The sequence below is a fragment of the Ursus americanus genome, chromosome 11, assembly GCF_024610735.1.
Source record: "Ursus americanus isolate L20-20 chromosome 11, mUrsAme1.1.p, whole genome shotgun sequence".
Classification (NCBI taxonomy): Eukaryota; Metazoa; Chordata; class Mammalia; order Carnivora; family Ursidae; genus Ursus; species Ursus americanus.
The window spans coordinates 64,419,900-64,440,907 of NC_142137.1; the positions used below are offsets into that span (position 1 = coordinate 64,419,900).

Genomic DNA, 21,008 nt, shown 5'->3' on the forward strand with positions numbered 1-21,008 from the left:
AGGAGGGAGTGAGACTGGCTAGCATGAAATAGTTGTTTTGTTTTGTTTTTATTGAAACACTAGGCTTTTATGAGTGAGGACTCCTAACTCAGAGGGGAAAACAGTCATGCAGTGGACCTCGTTCATTCGCAGTGCAGCTGAGAGCAGGCTGGTGCTTCTTTCCCATCAGTGTGAGAGGTTGTTCAGAGCAGGGCCTTGGGGACCCTATTGGCCATATTTGGATGCCAGGGCTCAGCACATGGGAAGTGCTCAAAAGTAGTGATTGGATGAAGGTTTTTCAACAAGAGAACATACTCGTGAGCATTTTAAAATTTGCTTAAAAACGGGGAAAGTGGGGGGAAGGTAAGGGATACATTAAAAAAGGAAGGGAGGGAGGGAGAGAGGGGAAAAAAGTGGAATGAGACAACCAGTCATGTAATACAAAAGGAAATTCTGGTATCCAAAGTATGCCTTGTAGTAGCATAACTCGGGTGAAAAGGAGAGGTTTTTGTAAGCACAGTATCATAGTAATAACAATACCAGGCATTTATTGTTGCTTACAATAAGAGTCAGAAGCTCTTCTAAGTTCTTCGAGGGCTCCTTTGGTCGCCACAGCAGCCCCAGAAGGTGTGGTTATTAACCCCATTTTACAGATGAGAAACCCCAGAGGTTATACCACTGTGCAGGTCCCACACCAGGGCTGTGGCCAAGCAGGGACCTGTGACAGATGTCACAGAGATGACAGAGATGTTGTTTGCTTCTCTCTCTCCTAGGTTGCACCCTGCTGTTCTATGAGACCTATGGGAAGAATTCCATGGATCAGAGCAGCGCCCCTCGGTGTGCCCTGTTTGCAGAGGACAGCATAGTGCAGTCGGTCCCAGAACATCCCAAGAAGGAAAACGTGTTCTGCCTCAGCAACTCCTTTGGAGACGTCTACCTTTTCCAGGTACTGCCGAGCTTTCTAGATGGAGGGTCCAGGCGATGGCTTGTGTACTGTGAGGACGAGAAGGAACAGGATGAAGACGCACAGCTTAGCAATGCAATAGAGTAAAAGCTTAGTTAGGCTTTGGGTTGGGGCTTAAGCGAGAGAGTCGGCCTCTGCTGTCAGGTGCCCTGGGGCCCGTGTTCATCCAGCCATTCACACAGCAGGCGTTTCTTGGAATGCCCTTCAGGTGCCAGGCTGTGGCCCATGGGATGCTCTTGAGAATATGAGGAGAGAAAAATCGTGATCCCCATTCTGACGTAGCTCATGATCTAGTGGTGCAAGGTCTGAATTCCCAGAGTGGAGGCTTTTAAGTCACACCTACAGAATGTCGCTAGGAGAGCTTCAGATTTTTCCCAAGAATCCCAGTAGAAGTGAAAAAAGTAGCTTTTCAGGAAAGCCTTTTAGACAAATACTGTAAGGTCTCATTTTCCAATGGAAGTGGACTGAGGATGTTAAGTTTCAAGGTATCTGCCGTTAGGATTTTTTTTTTTTTTTAGATTTTTTTTTTTTTTTTTTTTACGATTTTATTTATTTATTGGACAGAGAGAGAGACAGCCAGCGAGACAGGGAACACAAGCAGGGGGAGTGGGAGAGGAAGAAGCAGGCTCCTAGTGGAGGAGCCTGATGTGGGGCTCGATCCCATAACGCCGGGATCACGCCCTGAGCCGAAGGCAGACGCTTAACCACTGTGCCACCCAGGCGCCCTTGCCGTTAGGATTTTGAGCAATTTTCTAGCAAATGCAAAGTTGGAGAGCATGGCGGGGTGCCAAGCCGTTGGTGTCGGTGTCAGCCTTAGGGGTGAGACCCTGGTGCTGTTGGAGCTGGTGCTGTCAGAGCACTTAACTGCTCTGAGCTTTGGAGCCTTCAGCCAATAGGGTAACACTAGCTTATAGGATTGCAGTAATGTGCATGTGTTAAGTGCTAAAGAAATTCTAACTATTGGTGCTGTTATTGAACTCCAAAGAGGTGGAAGTGAAGTATGTTTCTGAAGTGCTTGCCAGCGTAAGTCCAGTGCTGCATGTAGACCCAGTTTGGGCTGCAGAGTATATCTGACCTTAGACCTCATAGGTCCTTGGTTCAGGTGTCTCAGTGACATTGGTCCTGGACACTCTCAGGAGCCCAGCATAGTGTTCTCTCTGCTGACTTTGGGAATCTAGAATTCTCTGCACAGGATTTCCTGTTGCTAGTACTAGATAAACTTGTTGGGCCTCTAGCCTTATTGCTGTCCCCAGCTTGACTTACAAGATTCAGGGCCTGAGATTTGATTTTCCTTCTCTTCGTGGAACGGTTGCTTAGACTTTTTGTGATGCTTTAAAGCCAAGTCATGAATTGCTGTTAATCTGAATTGTAGGGAGGGTAAGAACATTAGATTAAATCTGCATGGACTGGGGCACCTGGGTGGCTCAGTCAGTTAAGTGGCTGCCATCAGCTCAGGTCATGATCTCGGGGTCTTGGTTTTGGAGTCCCACATTGGGCTTCCTGCTCAGCGGGGAGCCTGCTTCTCCCTCTCCCTCTGCCCCTCCCCTTGCTTGTGCTCTCTCACTTCCTCAAATAAAAGCTTTAGAAAAAAAATTAAAAATCTGTATGGACTTCTCAGGGGCAAGTGTGAAATGAGTAATTTGTGATTCAGGCAAAAATATCCTTAGTTCTAAGAAGTTTTCTCAGTAGGTCCTATTGTACGATCCCAGAGATCACTGGAAGATCAACCCATAGCTTGAATGTGTGTGGTTTTTCTGGACATCGGGGGAGCGGAATCATAATAATTTGCTAAGAATCGTAATAATTTGCCCATTCTGCTTTATTCAAACTTGCTTTATTTTTAAAATATTTTTCTTATGTGAAAATTGCGTATAGTCATTGTATCTGAAGTTAACTGAAGCGTAGAAAAAGAAGAACCCTTATGTATATCCTCAGTGCTTAAAGACAGCTATTTTAATGCTGTGTACTTCCCCCCCCAAATTCTTTTATTGATTTCCTAGTTGCATACCGTAGATGAAATTTCATTTCCAGGTTTCAGAGTTTAACATTTTAAACCCTAATATTTTCTCGCTCTATTAAAATTACGAAGATGAGCACCTTTTAAAGCACAGTATCGGGGCGCCTGGGTGGCAGAGCGGTTAAGCATCTGCCTTCGGCTCAGGGCGTGATCCCAGCGTGAGCCCCACATCAGGCTCCTCCGCTGGGAGCCTGCTTCTTCCTCTCCCACTCCCCCTGCTTGTGTTCCCTCTCTCACTGGCTGTCTCTATCTCTGTCAAATAAATAAATAAAATCTTTAAAAAAAAAAAAAAAAGCATCTTGTGGCGACACTGAGCTGAGTGGCCATACCCTGGTGTTTGGCTTAGTCCTTTGCTCTTGGCTTACAGTTTGTTTGTAGTTTGTCGTCCTGTCCTGTTCGGAGCTGCGTGATGATTTCTGCTGTGCTCTGGGCATTGTCTCAGACCCTCCGGAGTCCAGGAAGCCAGCGAACCTGAGCTGAGTGGTTGTGTGTGTTTTTGAAATTAAACAGTTTTTATGAAGTGAAGGTACTTCTTGGGTTTTGCACATCAAAGCCCAGCCTCCCACTCTGTCCAGGGCTTTGTGGTAAAACAATTCCAAATAGGTGTTTTTTTCCCCCCTGTGTTTAGGCCACTAGCCAGACAGATCTGGAAAATTGGGTCACTGCCATACATTCAGCTTGCGCATCCCTTTTTGCAAAGAAGCATGGGAAAGAGGACACGGTTCGGCTGCTGAAGAACCAGACCAAAAACCTCGTTCAGAAGATAGATATGGACAGCAAGATGAAGAAGATGGCGGAGTTACAGCTGTCCGTAGTGAGCGACCCGAAGAACAGGAAGGCCATAGAAAACCAGGTACTGCTTACTTGTGTGTTGGTGGCGATGTTTCTGCCCCTCTGGGGGAGATTGTTTCTGTAGCTTCTTGTTTCAGGAACTTAAGAGAAGCATTGTTGTGACATTGGTGATATGATAGGCTTTACCACCTTTGGTTGTCTTATATAATCCAATGGAATATTTTGTGACCAAGTTGTTTTTCGTAATATTGAATAGTTCCTTCTTTCCCGGCTGATTCTCTCACATGTTGTCCCTTTCAGACCAAAATTTATAGTGTAAAACCACTAGAAGCTTAGAGAGGATTCTAGTACGGGGGGTGGCTTTGGGAAGTACGGTTTGGTGTGACACAGCTGTTCCCAACTGTGGATTCCAAAAAAACAGTATATATTTTTTTCTGTTTTTAACAGATAAGGTGCTAAAGAGAATGCTTTCTCTGGTCTCGTTCCACATTCATGTCATAATTAAATAGCTCGTGTCTGGGCTGTTCGCATTTTGGAGGAGGAGAAGCAGCTTTTTAATACCTGTTTTCCTTTGCTCACACATCTAAGCCCTTAGGCACGTGGCCGTGAAAGTTCTGGCATCTCTCTTCCTAAATGCAGGACGAACATCGTCTCTTTAGAAGATTAATTACGCGGTGGCTTGGAGGACAGATGGACACAGGGAGAGCAGTTAGTGGGCGGGATGGCACTGGTCTGGATGGGCCTGGTGCAGAGGGACATTACCGAAGTTTTCACAGTTTATATGGAAAACATTTTTCAGAGTGTATAATTTCTGTAGTTCCGTAGAATACTCAGAGTGCCCTGCACTCCTGAATTGAACTGTTCTCAGAATATGCCCTTTAGCTAGAGAGTACCTGCTAGTGGACTACAGACTACCGATTAACAAGGAACTGAGGAGGGGGTGCCAGGCGGAAGGTGGGGAGGTGGCAGGTGTTCGAGAGTTGGGGGGGAACACCACTACGGAGGAAGTGCCGCCACCCAGAGCTCACCCTGTGTCCTCTCTGCCCTCTGCCTGCTTCCGATAGGATCCTGCTCGTGTCGGGGAAGAGTGAGGTGCTGACCCAGCTTTCAGTCTGGGTGGCGTGTAGGGATGTGATGCTATGTCCAGGTTGCCTGGCAAACCAGAAAGCTTGCGAAGGAGAAATGGTTATCCTAGTTTTCCACGTACAGTGGCTCATGTGTGGTCCTGAATGTCTAGGATCCAGGAGCCGTGATAGTCTGTCTGACCTCAGAGGTGAAACTCGTGGATTCGTGTTCCTCAGAGTGTTCAGGGTGCCCCAATAAAACAATCTCCGGCTGGTCGTATGGGAGGAATGTGGTTTTAACTTCTGCTCGCTCTCTAAAATTTAGCTTTGGAGCCACACTTTCGTCCTCTGAAGGGATGTCCACCTTGGAATCTTCAGGTCCTTATGTAATGCCAGAAGTTTAGGTTTAGGGAGAGAAAAGGACAATTAGGCGACATTCAGAGGCTCCTGGCCTGTCCCTCCCCCACCCCTTTTGCTTCCCTTTTCCTTTTTATGGCAGCAGGAAGTTCAAGCAAACTTTAAAAAAAACCCACACGTTTTCATTAAATGTAATTTTATTCCATTACATGCGGTTTCATTAAGTGTATTTTATAGTTGACTAACGATTAATTTATGATGTCTCTGGGAGGGGAGTGACTTTCACGTAAACTGGACACATACCCAAGAGTCTCTGATGGCTGGGTGGCCTGAAGAGAAGCTCTTTGAATTATTACTTGCAGCACATTATGCATTCTTTGTCAGAAGCATTGCTTCAGTTACTTTAGGCACACTGTCCTGATACTACTAAGTCTTCACTTCAGTTCTCCCTGCCCCCCCCCACCCCCTCCTTCCCCGGCGTCCTCTCCCCCTGCCGTGCACGCAGCTACCTTCTCATATTGCGCTTGTACCTGTCTAGTAAGAAACCACTGGGATTGATCTTTGGGAATTCCTCCTGAGGATATTCTCCTCACCGTATCGGCAGTTTTTAAGGTTGACTTTGAGTCCTGTTTTCCCAGAGGTCTTTGCGGTGGGCCGCGAATTACGTTTGCTGTGCTCGCTGTCCTTTGCTCATTTTCCAGATGGTTGTAAACAGAGCTGTTAGCTCTTTACTTGCAGATTCAGAGAGTGTGAAACGTGAAGGGGATAAAAATGCCCATGCTTAGATTTATTTTTATGAGATGATCTTTGACTAGAGAATGTGTTGTGAAGCTACAGAAGCAAAGAGGTGTTTTCAAAATCAAGACCAGTAAGAACACGATCTCCCGAATATCCCGAAACTGTGTAGTGTTCTCTGAACTACCTTTTAAAAACTTCTTTAAAAGAGCAGTAGTGCTTTCTCCACTTACCACTTAAAACTCTCAACGTCGCTATATTTTATTGTACATAAGAGAAAATATTTATGTAGCGCTTTCCCCCAGAGACCCCCAGAACCTCAGATAGAGTCATTTATAGCCTAATAAGAGCAGAACTTACAGAGTACATTACATCATGCACGATGAAGGCTCTGGAACAGACTTTCTTTGAAGTGCTTGGGTGGAGAATATCATCGTGGGCACCCTTTCCAAATACAGAGATAAAAGGACACTATCCTAGTAATAACGGGAGCTTCACGGCTGGCGCGGGACTCTGCTTGAAAGAGAGGGTCCCATGGCTTGTCCCGCGGCCTTTGGAGATTGGGGGGGGGGGGTGGGCAGGGCGACGCAGTGCTCGTTTGAGCGTATCCGATGTAGAGCAGACCATGCAGCCGTCCACATGTTGGATTCCTTTTGAAGTTCTGAGGGAGGAAGAGCTGTAAATTAAGCCCAGTTAGTACTTTATTTTCCTTCCCCTTTATTATTTTAAACAAGTAAACAGGGACAAAACCTCTCCGCCCTTTGGCAGTCTTGGCTTCCCCTCCCCCCCATGGCTTCGAGATGCGTTCTGTGTATTCTTCACCCACCCCCCGCCCCCACCCCCAGTGGTTCTGAGGCCCCGGTGGGGGTGGGGGGAGGCGGTCAGAATGGGGCAGAGGATGTAGTGGGAGCAGCAGGCTGGGGCCGTGGCCTCGGGGCTTTGTGAAGCATGGGCTTCATTTTAACTATTTACTCAAAGTTTCAAACTGGTAAAGAGGATGGATTGAATCTAGGCAATTGGAAACTGTGGTGGGGGGAGGGGAGCAAAGTGAAGGAAGCCTTCAGGAAAATACGACACGGAGTGTGTGTGTCTGTGTGTGTGTGTGTGTGTGTGTGTGTGGTGTAAGCCATTTGGGGAATGAAACATTGGAGAGGGAGGTGTTGGTGAAAGGGGTCTGAGGAGATGAGGCCGCATGATGGAGGTTCCGGGCATTACATTTAGCTCAGTGAACATTTAGTAAGAGCATCTCTGGGCCAGGCAAGTGTGCACACAAGGGGGATTCAAAGAAGATGCTGTTTTGCCCTCGGGGGCTCTCAGTCTAGCAGGGTGCCAGTCAGTGAAGCATATTATTGCAACAAAATTTAGTGACTCTGGAGCAAATGATATTCCAGAGTGTTGTGGAAGACAAACGGGGAGTTTAGCCTCCTGTGTAGTCATGGAAGACTTCCTGTAGGAGGGATGCCTGAATTGCCTCTTGAAGAGTGAGGAGTCAGTCAGGAGAGGAATGGAGAAGGGAAGGGCAGGCCGAGTCAGCTTGAGCGCAAAGGCAGAGTGAAACACTGCCGTGCACCCTGGCAGTTTGATTTTTCAGGTACACGGTGTGTAGGTGAGAGATGGAGGGTGAGTTCCACTGTGTTCTCCCTTCCCTGGACCGCTGCGGAGGCTGTCCCCTTTCCCCTTCCTCAGATGCATCGTCCATACAAGCCAGAGGGTTTGCATCTGTAAAGCAGATCTGATCGTGTGATTGCCCAGTTTAAAAATCCTGTAAGTGGCTTCTACTGCTTGTAAGATAAAGCCGGAGAACCTCTCCTTCCTTTATCTAGCCGTGCCAAACTTCTGCAGGTTCCACCCCTTTCTTTGGATTTTTTCTCAGGCAGGGAAGACCCATATAGGCCACACGTCCATGTACAGACATGCCCTGCCCCCCTGGCCCTCATTGGGCTCATCCCTCCTCATCTGTGATGAAGAGTTTAGGTGTCGCTTCCTCCAGGGAGCTGCCCTTGACGTCCCTTCCACCCACTCCTGCAGGGACCTCTTTTATACCCCATAATTCTTGGGGTCTCTATCATTGCCCTTATCACATTGTTTTCTGATTATCCGCTTGTGTAGAAGGCTGCTCCTGGCCTGAAATATGAGCTCTTAAAAGATCTGTCACTTTTCCGTTTCTGTGTCCTTGGTGCTTTGCCGGAAGTAGTGTAGGAGTGGGCCTCTGTCTCCCGTCCTCTTTCCTGTGACACACTGGGCTCTCCTCTGTGGGCCCCACCCCCGGTCAAGGCCCGCTCTGGGCTTCCTTCCTCCAGGCCTTCCCTCTTTCATTCCCAGCTAACATATCCTCTCTCTGGCCTCCTTCCCCATCCTTGTGGCCTGTGAGCTTATTTACCAGGGCTCCTGTCTCAGCCCATGATCATGTGTGATTTCATGGTCACCCCGTGAGGTAAAGTTGTGTGTGTCACTCAGTTGGTGGGTGACAGAATAGACCCTGAGAGAGGTTAAATACATTTTCTAACGTGGCACAGCTGGCCAGTGGCGGAGCTGGGATTTGACCACAAAGGTGCATTCCTAACCATGGGGCTCTATTGCCTCTCAGTAATGAATAAGATTGTGTTGTGCTTGCTGATTAATCATGCAATGAATGGTTTTGTATAAAACTGGAATTAGTTTTTATTTTTATTTATCATATAAATATATATATTATTTTTAAGTAATCTCAGCACCCAGGTGGGGCTCAATCTCACAACCCAAGATCAAGAGTCCTGTGCCCTACTGACTGAGCCAGCCAGGTGCCCCAAAATTATTATTATTTTTTTAAAGATTTATTAACTTATTTAGAGAGAGAGAGAGCATGGTGGGGAGGGGCAGAAGGAGAGGGAGAGAGTGTCTCAAGCAGACTCCGCATGGAGTCCGACGTGGGATGCAACCTCACGACCCTGAGATCCCGACTTTAGCCGAAACCAAGAGGAGGTTTTCATCCTATTTACCAAAAAGGAAAAACTAATGATCTTTAGGACAGACCTTGTAAGGGGCAAATGACCAAATACTGTGATCAAATGACTAAATGATAGAAAATATTTTTCTAGGAGTGTTGGGTGTGGCAAGAATGTTCTTGTCATCGTTTTTATGTATCACTTATTCATCTGTTATTTTTAGCATTAGGCTTCCCCTCACCCCACCCCCCCACTTTCTACAGCAGACCATAACGTTTCTGAGCTCATTAAATGACTAGTTGTATTAGCAATAGTGGGGAAACTTTGCACTGTTTTTGTGACAGTGCTTACAAGTGGGAGCTTTCTTCCTTCATTTTGCTCTTAGTACTTTTTTCTTTTGCAATGGAAATTAATTCCTTAGAGTGAGTTTTCTTCATGTCATTTTTCTGTTTTGTGCAAGATGTTAAAAGAAATAAAAGCTCTGTTTACATAGAAGTTGAATGTTTATGTCCTGATATTTATCTTAAAAAACAAGAAATGTCTAGGGACAATGATCAGTATTTAGGGAATTTAGAAAAAAGGGAAAAATGGTCTTGGTTTAAGGGAATTGATTTTGGGCATTTTAGTGTTTGATAATGTTAAAAAAAAAAATCTCCAGAAATTTCCTGATTAATGTGATGTCAGATAACATTACTGTGTTAGTGATGATGATGATGGGAATTTCCCAAAGTAGAATTGTAATAGCTACAAAACTGTCTTCTGTTTCTCCCTTTACATTTGTAAAAATGTGTATCTCCTACTTTATCTCCTCTTTTGAGGGATAGTTATAAAATATGTTTTATCTTTTTCGTTAACATTGCTTAAAATTTGGGGGCACCTGGGTGGCTCAGTTGTTTAAGTGTCTGCCTTCGGCTCAAGTTGTGATCTTGGGGTCCTGGGATCAAGTCTGGCATTGGGCTCCCTGCTCAGTGGAAAGTCTGCTTCTCCCTCTGCTTCTGCCACTCCCCCCTGCTCCTGCTGTCGTGCTCACTCTCTCTCTCAAATAAAATCTTAAAAAACAAAACAAAACAAAACATTCCTTAAAACTTGGGCTGAACTTCGCACATCAAGGCTGGTAGAAGACTGAAATACAAAATGTTCGGTAGGAATAGGACACCCAAGTGAGAGTGTAGATAGTCTTATATCCTTCCTTGTTGAACACCTGGGGATTTGTGGGGAGAAATAAAGGTGACAGTTAAATGAAATTTTACATGAGAGTTGCTGTGGTAGGTCTCAGAGAACCCACAGACATCTGCCTTATGAGTGAGGGGCCTGCGATTCAGGGGCTGCATTGTAAGTGCTTGAGAAAAACTTATTCCCACATGTTGCTCACTTCAGGATCTGTTTCAGGCCTTTGCTAGTCTGGAAGGGTGAGCTTATTATGGTGGCTTGGTCAAGTCACTCCCCTCTGGGGGCTGCGTTTCCTCTGCTGAGAAACAAAGGTGTGGTAATCCTGTTGCCTGTGCAAGCTCACTGCATGTGTTCACAGACTTCTCAGTGTCACGAGGTCTGTTTTGAGCTTGTGGATCCCCCTTTTTGCTTCCCTCTTCCCTCCAAGTAACCCAAGCATCTGAATCCGTGTCCTCACCGGAACTTCACCTGGTATTCTCCCAGTTCCTTCTCTACAACCTCGGTGTGAGTCTGTCAAAGAAAAATCGGGTACTTCATTGTTTCTTATCCAACCGCAAATCCTATTTACCCTCCATGGCAAATCCTTTCTAAAAGAACCACGGCCTTCAAAACAAGAGAAATCTTGTCTTTAAATATGGAATAGCTGTGTGGCTGATGATGACTGGCTGTGCTGTAGAAAGCTGTGGAGGTGAAGGCTGGATCAGTCAGGGTTCTCCAGAGAAACAGAACCAAGAGGATGTATGAAAGAATATGCATAAAGAGATTTGTTATAACGAACTCAGTCACATGATTATGGAGACACACAGGTCCCAAGATCTGCAGCGTCAGTCAGCAAGACTCAAGAATGGTACTCTTCCTATTCCAAGACTGGCAGACTCCAGACCCAGGGTGGGCTGATACTTCAGTTCAAGTCCAAAGTCAGAAAAAAGCCAATATCCCAATTGGAAGGCCACCAGGTGGGAGGGATTCTCTCTTCCTTGGGGAGGGGTCAGCCTTTCTGGTCTGTATTCAGGCCTTCAACTGATTGGTGAGGCCCACTCACACTGGGGAGTGCCATCTTCTTTACTCAGCCTACCCATCTAAACATCACGCTCATCCAAAAACACCCTCCTAGAAACACCCCGGATAATGTTTGACCACAACTCTGGACACCCAGTGGCCCAGTCAGGCTGACACATATAGGATGAACCATCGCAAAGGCTGAGTCAGGATGAACATGGGAAGCTTTGTTGAAATGGAGAAGTCATAAAGTCCCTTCTCATTTGCATTTTTCACGAAATTTAATTTTAAAATGACCTCTGCCATGTACAGTATTGATTAAGACACTAGTTCTCTTGAAACATAATTGCATATGTTAATGAACTTCTTCATGTCTGTGTGGTCTGCTTTAGGCTCTCTGGGTCCCGTAAGCTCTTCTTCCTTCCAAATGACGTTAGCATTTGACTCCATTTTCTTCTCCTGAATTTACCCGAGTTTTGTCCCAAGTTTTGGGCGGAGATGTCTAGGCATGCTGAAGAGGATCACAGCGTTTCTGACAAGATGTTAAGACTGCCTGTGTATCACTGAGCTGGAACTGTCTTTACTGGTGGTGTTTTGATGTGTCATCACATAAATACATTAAGCAATGCCTTTAAAACTACTTTGTAAATTGCAGAATTCAGTGAAAATATAGGAGTGTCCTCTTCCCTGATCTCTCATGATCGGCATAGACCGGGATGTTGTTTTACTTTGTTTTTGTCATTGTGTTCCACCACGGATGGGGTGGGTTTCTCTCTGCTGTGTTGTCCAACGCCTGATGGGTGTTCTGTCCTCTGATGCCCCCATGCCCAGCACAGCCCCTAGAAATGATCTTAAAAGACGGTTTCATGTGGAGGTAGAAAGAAGGGATACGCTTTAATACACTACCGGATCTGGAAACATCTGGATATTATTAGAAGACAAAAGAATGCATCTGTGATGGTGAATCAGCTAGAGAACATGTTTGAGAGGCGGTGCTGGGAGTATAGTTTTCACTGTGGCTCACAGCTTCTGGTAGGTGTCAGTGTATGGTTGCGTAAGAACCACTTGTTACTTCTAGACTCTAGAATTCTCTACTATGGCAGGATCAAGGAGAGATGTGCACTTTCAGTTCGGAGGGTTTGTTAGTCTAGAGCAGTGGTCCTCACTCTAAGGCTATGAACCAGGATTGTTCGAGTTTCTTTTGAAATGTAAACTTTCCTAAGCTTCCCACTGAATGAGTAGATTCCTCACGTATCTGGCCTGAGCATGTTCGTTGATAAAAGCCAACAGTCCATTCTAGTATTCCTGAGAGGCTGACGCCAGGTGGCCATCACGTTGCCACTGCGGATGGACAGAAGCTTACAGAAGGTTAAATTTGCCGCAGAGATGGAGAATTTTCGGTGCACTCTGGGACTTTGTTGTTTTGCTGAGAGACCATGATGAATCAACAGATCATTTTAGATCTGGTAGCCACTGTATTTCTTCCACATAGAGAAGGTGCACGGGAACCTTCCTACGAATCCATCCGGAGAACTTGCGGGGGTGGTGAGGAATAGCCAGAGTTCGTACTGCTTTTCTCTCGGGAGAGACTGAGGGAACATAATGTTGAAGGTTGGAGATCCTTCAAAATATCGTTTATCCGGAATTAAGGATTGACCTGGAAAGTTTGCCGTGAAGAGTTAGAATCTGCTTGGAGGCTAACCGTGGCCAAACCAGCAGTGCCGCTGGTGCGAGTGATGTGACACATGCATCCTTACGACAAGCCTTCGCTGCACACCTTCTCCTGAATGCGGAGATTGCTCTGACTCCCGTGGCAAGGCCAGCTTTCCGCTTTGCCACTGAAGGTTTCTAGAGCCTTTTCCACCTTTTGGTTTATCTTTAAAGGTAATACGTGCAGGTAAACATGTTTGATCCTTGGAAGGAGGGAAGGTGGCCCTCAGAATCTGACTATCTTCCTTTACCAATTCATAACTTGTACTTTGAAGAAGCACGTAGACATTTCAGTGGTGTAAAAATGTGTTTTAATTTCGCTCTGATGTATAGCTAGTGATTATTCTCTAATGCACTTAAAGTAGGAGTAAAAGCTCTGTTGCCTTTACCCCCGAAGTCCATTGGCTGCTTATGGCTTTGAGTCATTTTACTCAGAACGCACAGCAACGTAAAGACAGTGTGTCCATTATCCAGCATCTGTGTGTGTGCAGTTTGGTTAATCTGGTTTAAGATCAGAGGCTGGCAGTGTGTGGGGAAATTAAAGTGAAGCAGCTGACTTACATTAGTGCATCCTGCCTTCAGTTGGCACGGCGTAGCGTGCTGGACTTCTCCAGGGGTCAGACTGTTTTGGCGTGGTTTTGGGTGGGGACCACCGGCTTTGTTTGATTTTGCTTTGGGCCATTCTGATGAAGTCCAGTGCTGTCTGACCCACTGTGTTTGGGGCAGGAGGGCTTAGGGGGTGGTGAGCGGGGAAGGCTCATTGCAACCGTGCAGCCCCAGCTGAAACAAATTGTTCCTTGAAGTTTGTGAAATGGATCATATTTTCAGTTGGATCCATGAAAACTTCTCATTTTCATTTCAATGACCCCTGTTCGTTCTTAAACAGATCCAGCAATGGGAGCAGAACCTGGAGAAGTTTCACATGGATCTGTTTAGGATGCGTTGCTATCTGGCCAGCCTACAAGGCGGGGAGCTGCCAAACCCCAAGAGCCTCCTCGCTGCGGCCAGCCGCCCCTCCAAGCTGGCCCTCGGCAGGCTGGGCATCTTGTCGGTTTCTTCTTTCCATGCTCTGGTAAGTTCCTGGGAAAGGCTGTTTGTGGCGTTCAGGGAGGATTGCAGACGCTCACCTTTTCCCAGCTGGTTGCCTTTCAGCTCTCCTGTGACTTAACCCAGTACTGCCCAGGGCTACCCCCATCCCCCACCCCCATCCCCACCTCCACCCAGGGGCCAGATGCTGCAGGGATGGAGGGTGGGAGGCAGCCTGCTCTGGAGAGTCCTGGCTTCTCTGCTGCTGCTTCTAGGAACCCAGCTACTTGTAGACAGTTATTAAATATTCACATCAGCATCTGCCGTCCTGTCTACTCCCTACAGTCAGGAAGGTGGAAATCCTTGAGGAGTGGCAGCAAGGGTGTGAAGAATGAAAAGGCTGAGCCGAGGTGGTTTTGTCTATACTGCACAGAGCGCCGCTGGGTTTTCGACCGTGGCTCCTGGATGGCTGGCTTTGTGGCTAGTATGAGCTCCAGCCTGGGGGGTCTGCGGGTCATGTTGCCCACCCTGCAGAGATCTGAATGCTGTCACGATAATGCGATATCCAGATAGGAGATCGCCCTATGGTGGATGCATGTCTGGAATGTCAGACTTACGGGAGTTTTCAGGCAGAGCGTCATGGTTCTAGTGAGCAGGGCTTCCATTGAGGCAACGGTTCATTCCGTCACCCAAATAATATGTTTAAAGATTTTTAAAATTGTGTTTTTTATTAGGTATGTTCTAGAGATGACTCTGCTCTCCGGAAAAGAACACTCTCACTGACCCAGCGAGGAAGAAACAAGAAGGGTATATTTTCTTCATTAAAAGGGCTGGACACACTGGCGAGAAAAGGGAAGGAGAAAAGACCTTCTATAACTCAGGCGAGTTCCTCAGGACAGGAGGGACAGCAGACTTAGTGGGAAATCCTTGGTAGTCAGCAGGTCATAAATGTTCATCATCCCTTAAGAATGAGATAAAAGTTGATTCAGAGGAATGCAGTCTCGGCATGGGCTTTTTCCAAAGGGAAACACACAAGTCGCCCAGCCTCCTTTTGGCACTTCCGGAAAGGTATTCACACCGGGCTCACTGCTGCAGCTCCAGGTGCACACCATAGTCAGAAGAGAATCCACACTTTTCATTGCCTTTAGAATATTTTTCCCCTTCGATTTGATATTAAAATAAACATGTAAAACTAATAATAGAGTAATGGCAACCAAATTCTATTGATAGTGCTAGATGCATGTCTCACTTAATCTTTGTGACACGAAGTAGGCATCTTGTCATCACATTTTAGAGAGGGGAAGCCTGAGACATGGAGACGTCAAGTCCCTTCCTCACCCTTGTTCACACCAAGCCCTCGGGGCAAGGCTAGCCTTGATCTCCCTGATCCAGGGCTCTGCAGCCCCGGGCTGTTGCAGCTGCTGATTGTCCTAGTGGAAGGGCACCTGTTTTAGTATTTTATTTTACTTTTATTTGTTTTGTTTTATTTTATTTTATTTTGAAAAGATTTTAAGAAGATTTTATTTTAAAAAGATTTATTTATTTGAGAGACAGCACGCACTTGGGCACAAGCAGGAGGAGGGGCCCAGGGAGAGGGAGAAGCAGGCTCCCCGCTGAGCAGGGAGCCTGATGCGGGGCTCAATCCCAGGACCCCGGGATCATGACCTGAGCCGAAGGTAGACGCTTAACTGACTGAGCCACCCAGGCGCCCCTGTTTTAATGTTTTAAAAATAATCTGAGCAATCATCGCTGAAGTGGGGCTCACGCATAGTGAATTGTCTTCAGAACATTTTGAATACTCCTATCTGAAGCATTTCCTAATGACAATAGGGTATTAATAGTATAAGATAATGAATTTTATGTTGCAGGATTTTTTAGGATTTTTGCAGGATGTTGCAGGATTATTATTTTTTTTTGAAAAGATGAATTCTTCATGTGTTAATCTGATCCTTGAAATGGGAAGGAAAATGTGATGAAGTCTGAAGAAATTCTTGGTTGTACTTTTAACATGTTGTTATTCTGAATAGGCTTCCACTGTCATCTGGAAGAGAGGGTCACATCTCGTGGAACTTGATCTTCTGATTTTGTGTGGATATTTATTTGATTGTGTAGCCTAGTTCTGTGAATTACGTGAATCACAGATAGAAGCCACTCCTTTGACCTGTTTATAGCCCTGGAACCATAAAGGTGGAGGTGGTGGGCAAAAAACCCCTCTTTTCCATGGCCTCTGTTTTGTATATTCCTGTACATATTTTATGTACTCCTATTCAATGGAAAAGAATATCACATTTAAAAGTTGTGGTTCTACTTGTACTTTAATTGTAAAGTAATCATGTGTTGGTTGTAAGTGGGAAAATATTTCTTCATTATAGAGGGTAGTCTCCTATATGCCATTGGCTAATGCTAGGCTTATATTTTTTAATTGAACTTCTGTGAATGTATTTGAGGCAAATTTTGGTTTTAATCAAGACAGTGAATTCTATATAATTAAGTCATAATGATAGATACCTTGATAACTTCTTTTTCTTAAATGTTGACATTTAGCTAACTATATCTGAGCCTAATATGGTCGCTAGCCCATCCGATGTGGTAAATGCTCTTAATGTAAGATTTCTTGAGAAGCAAAAGCATTTGGTTGAACATTTTTGTTTTAAAAAGGTAGGAAACTAATTACAGTGTTTGTATTTATGTAACCTAATGAAGTAGATGTGGTAGGTACCCATAAATGTCTAAATGGCCGATTCTTTAATGTTTACTATTTCACTATAAAATCTAGAAGATAAAAATTAGAAAAAGGAAGTCATTCCTCATCTGTCTACCCAAACACAAGCACTGTTAATATTTAGCTATATTTCTTCCCAATTTTTGTTCTTTGCACATTCAGAAAAGAGTTACAAGCTTGATTTTAGTGGTTTTGTGAACCCAACTTTAGGTCTGTTTCACATGTTCAGAAATGTGTACTTCTTGGTTAAAAACAACATCAAGAAGGTCCAGGATTACTGGAATAATATATGGCATTATAGAAAAGTAAAATTTGGGGCACCTGGGTGGCTCAGTCATTAAGCATCTGCTTTTGGTCCAGGGTGTGATCCCAGGGTCCTGGGATCAAGCCCCGCATTGGGCTCCCTCCTCTGCTGGGAGCCTGCTTCTTCCGCTCCCACTTCCCCCGCTGTGTTCCCTCTCTCACTGGCTGTCTCTCTCTCTGTCAAATAAATAAAAAAGTCTTAAAAAAAAAAAATTGTAACCGTATGGGAAGTAAAAAAAGCAACTTTTCCTTTAAACTTAAAACTTTAAATGTAGTGGAATAGTCGTTAGTATAAATTGTGATATGAAGATCCTATAAAATGCTATGGAACATAAAATTTTAAATGCTGAGAAAGGGTAGCTGCCAAGTGAACATTGCAGAGCCATTTCATTAGCCTTTCTCCCCACTCCTGTCCATCAGGTATTTGATTCAAGTGGCAGTTAGGCGTTTCCTAGAACTCAGCAGTCCCGGAACTCCCCACAGCTCCAGTGAGGGAAACGTTGCTGTAGGTGACCGCCATCTTGCTTTATGTCGATGACGCAAATGCGGAGTTCAGCGGGCAGGGCTAGTTCACAGTCTTTACAGGAATCTGTTGAAAATAAATTTAGAATTCATATGGTCCCTAGTGAGTAGATAAGAGAGATTCTCAGAATACCAAGTAATTTTGAAGGTATCTAAATTCATGGTAACCCTGTCTTAAAAGTGGCATGGCTGGACGAAGATCAGAATAGCAACTTTCATTTATACTTTCCTGAGCAATACTTACCCTCATTCGAGAGTGTGGTGAATCCAGAATCGCATTTTCCTCTCAGGGTGAGAGACGGTCGCACAGACAGTACATCCACGCTGTGAATCAGCAGCTTTTGGATCACCGAGCACCCTCAGTGGAGTTGAGCACAGGGTCTCGTCTAGACTCCGAAAGAACTTCTGACCAAACAACTCAGAACCATTTCTGAATGGAATTATGGAGTAGGGCAAAGATTGTCTGGATGAACTTACACTTTTCCTTTGGGTTTTTTTCAAATCCACACCTTCTCCTTAAAGCCGTGTTTCATGTTACTGAACGATTTTTCTGTCTTCGTCACCAAATCGTTTTCTCTCTTGGGTTTTACGTCCAATAAACCTCTGAACTGTTTGTAGAGGTTGAAACCTGATTTTATTAGCCTTGGACAAATTTAATATGCTTTCGCAGAGGTAGGCAGTATGATTTAATGAAGTAATTGGGATAATTTGACTAGTTGACAATTTAGTTGGAAGAAACTGAGGAATGGTTGAGTATTACACTGTTGATGGGTCCTGAGGGGAGGTAAGGGAGGTACTTTCTGGGGATCCTAAAATAATACAACACAGACAGCTACCTATTCTGCCTTCCTGTGAGTTTGGCCCAGACTGTGGGCCCCAGAGCTGTTCAGTATGCTGTGTTATTGTTGACACTGCTCTGCCTACGGTATCCTGAGATGGGGTAGAAAATCTGCTCGCAAAACCCCATTCCTCTTCACCTCCCCTTCTCAGAGGTCAGGAGCTACAAGAGCGTGGGTATGAGATGGAATGGCTTGTGCGGGGGGCCATGTTGCTACGTTGCTTCTCTCTGTACTTGGTGCTCTCCTTTTGTTAGATCTGACCAACCATGGGGCCACAAGGAAGCCAAATCCAAACCTTCCTTTTTTTTTTTTTTTTTTTTAAGATTTTATTTAGAGTGTGAGCAGGGGCAGGGGAAGGCAGAGGGAGAGAGAGGATCTCAAGTAGGACCGCCCCCCCCCAGGGCCCCATGTGGGGCTCGATCTCACAACCCTGAGATCATGACCTGAGCTGAAATCAAGAGTCAGTTGCTTAACCAACTGAGCCACCCAGACGCCTCTCAAATGTTCCTTTTTATAAATCATGCCATCAAAATGTCAGACTTCTATAAATGAATATAATAATGTCAGTTCCCTGCCCGTTTATTTCTATGCACTGCAGAGCCTGTTTCAAAATCCTGATCAAATTACGATCTTTTTCCTATTTGATTAAAAAAATTATATCACTATTCTAGGTTTCCCCACTAATCAGAAGTAGAGCATTTCTTTGAAACCTTTCATAAGCCAAAATAGCATAGGGTGAAGAAACAAACACTATTAATTTATATGGAAAAATTTTGAGCATTCCCAGAGACAAAAAATAACCTCTTAGGCTTTTCTGATACCTTAGGGCACATCTTGCTAAAGGACGCACAAAATAAATCGAGGTGAAGCTCAGGTGCTCACAGACACAATTCAAGGCTCTGGTGGCTTGATGCTCAGAGGCCAAGTGTAGCTCCCAGGGACGGACCTTGACCGCGCCCCTCTTGCTGCTGGGGTGTGCCTGCTGTCTCTAGAAGGGCTTATTGCTGCAAAACGGACGCTGAATGCGTTTTTGCTTTTCACCTGATTCCATCAAAATGAAAATCTTCTATGGATTTCTTGCAGTTAGCTGTAACGGGTACAAACGTAGATCTTTCGTGAAAGCGAAGTGGCACAGTGTGAACTATAGAAAAGTGGGGGACACCTCTATTTTTTTGGTTTGCTACCTCTTACCCTCAGTGATGCGGCCACGTTGTGTCTCCCAGGCAGGGGACCCTTGGTCTGTGTAGTTTCTATTTTATGATGATGAATATATTCTCAGTCCATAGCACACTGCTAAGGATATAGTATCGCTTAATAAATCTGCCTATTGTCTATATTAGGTGTAGTCCTTTAATAGTACTTGAGAAGAAATGTTGCAATTAAAACATAATTTGAAGGTTGTATCTTGCTAAATAATAATTTGGAATTCTTACTTTGAAAGTTAGGTTCTATCATGGAAGCATTTTTTATTAACTGAAGTTATGTCAGTCTTTGAAAATAAATTTTGCTAAAAAAGCTATGGATGGTCAGCATTAAGCTTAGTGCTTAAATTGTGCTCTAATTACCAAATGATCTTCCTGTGATTTAATTGACAAGTCCCATTGACACTATAATCAGTGAGAGGAAAATATTGCGTCTTGTTTTTTTTTAAAGCATATGCCCTTAAACATTTATTCCTATTTTAACTAAGAATTGCCTCCGGGGTAGGGACACTGAATAAATTCTTTTGACATATAGGGCTCCTTTAATTGTGTATTTATCATTTCTGGACTGCAGAACTCCAGTAACTAGGTTTCAATGGAGTTGCAGGTGGAATGAAGGGTATTTGTGTATTGTATCTCTGGGACTTAAAATTCTGCCCATAGCTGGTTGAACCATATCTCGCTGGTTTTCTGCTGCTAATCCTTCTTGGAGAGTATTGATAATTAGGACAGACCGTCTTCCCGTGTATAGCCAGCGTGTGATGTCCATTCGCGATACAGGAAAGCAGCCGTTCCTGAGCGTCGGGAGGGAGGGGTCACAGGCGTTTTTAACTATTCCACTCTAATTGGTGCATCCTGTAACAGTCCCAACAGTGAGTCATCTGAATCCAAAATCTGTTAAGATTGGAGTAAAGCCAGTCTTCTTTGAGCATTTTTGAAAGGACGTTTTGGCGAGCCCCAAATGAAAGCTTTCCAGGGCATGCTTCTTGATGAGTAATAATGAGTCTCAAGCAGCGTTTGAAGGGAGGTATTTGTTATGGAGATTGTGACAACAAATCTCCCGCTGAGGCGCTGGGAGGCCGCTACCCCAGCAGCTCCATTGCAGAAATTGTGGGGCCCCTGGGCCTTGGCTCCTTCTCCTGGAAAATTGGCTTGGGGTGTCCCGACTTTCTGTGGCTGCGAGTGAATGAAGTATTGTCACATGAATCATTAGTTCCAAACTGGGGGAAAAATGCTAATGTTGTTTTTTTAAATGGAAAATAGGCATGAAACCACTTAAACTGTTGACCATCCTGTAGTAATCTGTTTAAATAGAAGCCGCAGTGTGGGACCCTGCGTGACATACACACACATACAGATGGATACGTACATAGGTAGGTCTTTGTTTTCCCTGGTATCAACTGACGTGTGGGCATCAGCCCAAGAAGGAGATGCACACTTTCTCCTCCATGACATGTTGCTGTTATTAAGAAAACCCGGAGCCTGTAACTCCTTTTGTGTTTTCTCCTCATCTCACTTGCTAATAGACTTTCCTTTTATCAGCAACTGTGGTAGAGGGCCCATTTGTGACAGCCAGATTGCGATTTTGCTACTCCCTTCCTTTCAGTGATCCAAGTAGTAATTACAAGCCATTTGATCCAGAAGCATCTGCTGTGAGAACATGCGGAGTTTCCATTTTCTCTC

At 44.9% G+C, this 21,008-nt stretch overlaps 1 protein-coding gene across 2 annotated transcripts in view; it reads left to right on the forward strand.

Annotated features, from left to right (window-relative positions):
- Window positions 1-21,008, forward strand: part of TIAM2 (TIAM Rac1 associated GEF 2) — a 216,159-nt gene that overhangs the window by 122,243 nt on the left and 72,908 nt on the right. For both annotated transcript variants that reach the window (XM_045805394.2, XM_045805395.2), the window contains 4 exons: window positions 753-925; window positions 3,589-3,813; window positions 13,598-13,783; window positions 14,472-14,618. In XM_045805394.2, coding sequence (XP_045661350.1) covers window positions 753-925; window positions 3,589-3,813; window positions 13,598-13,783; window positions 14,472-14,618 — 731 coding nt within the window. The remainder of the gene's footprint in view (window positions 1-752; window positions 926-3,588; window positions 3,814-13,597; window positions 13,784-14,471; window positions 14,619-21,008) is intronic.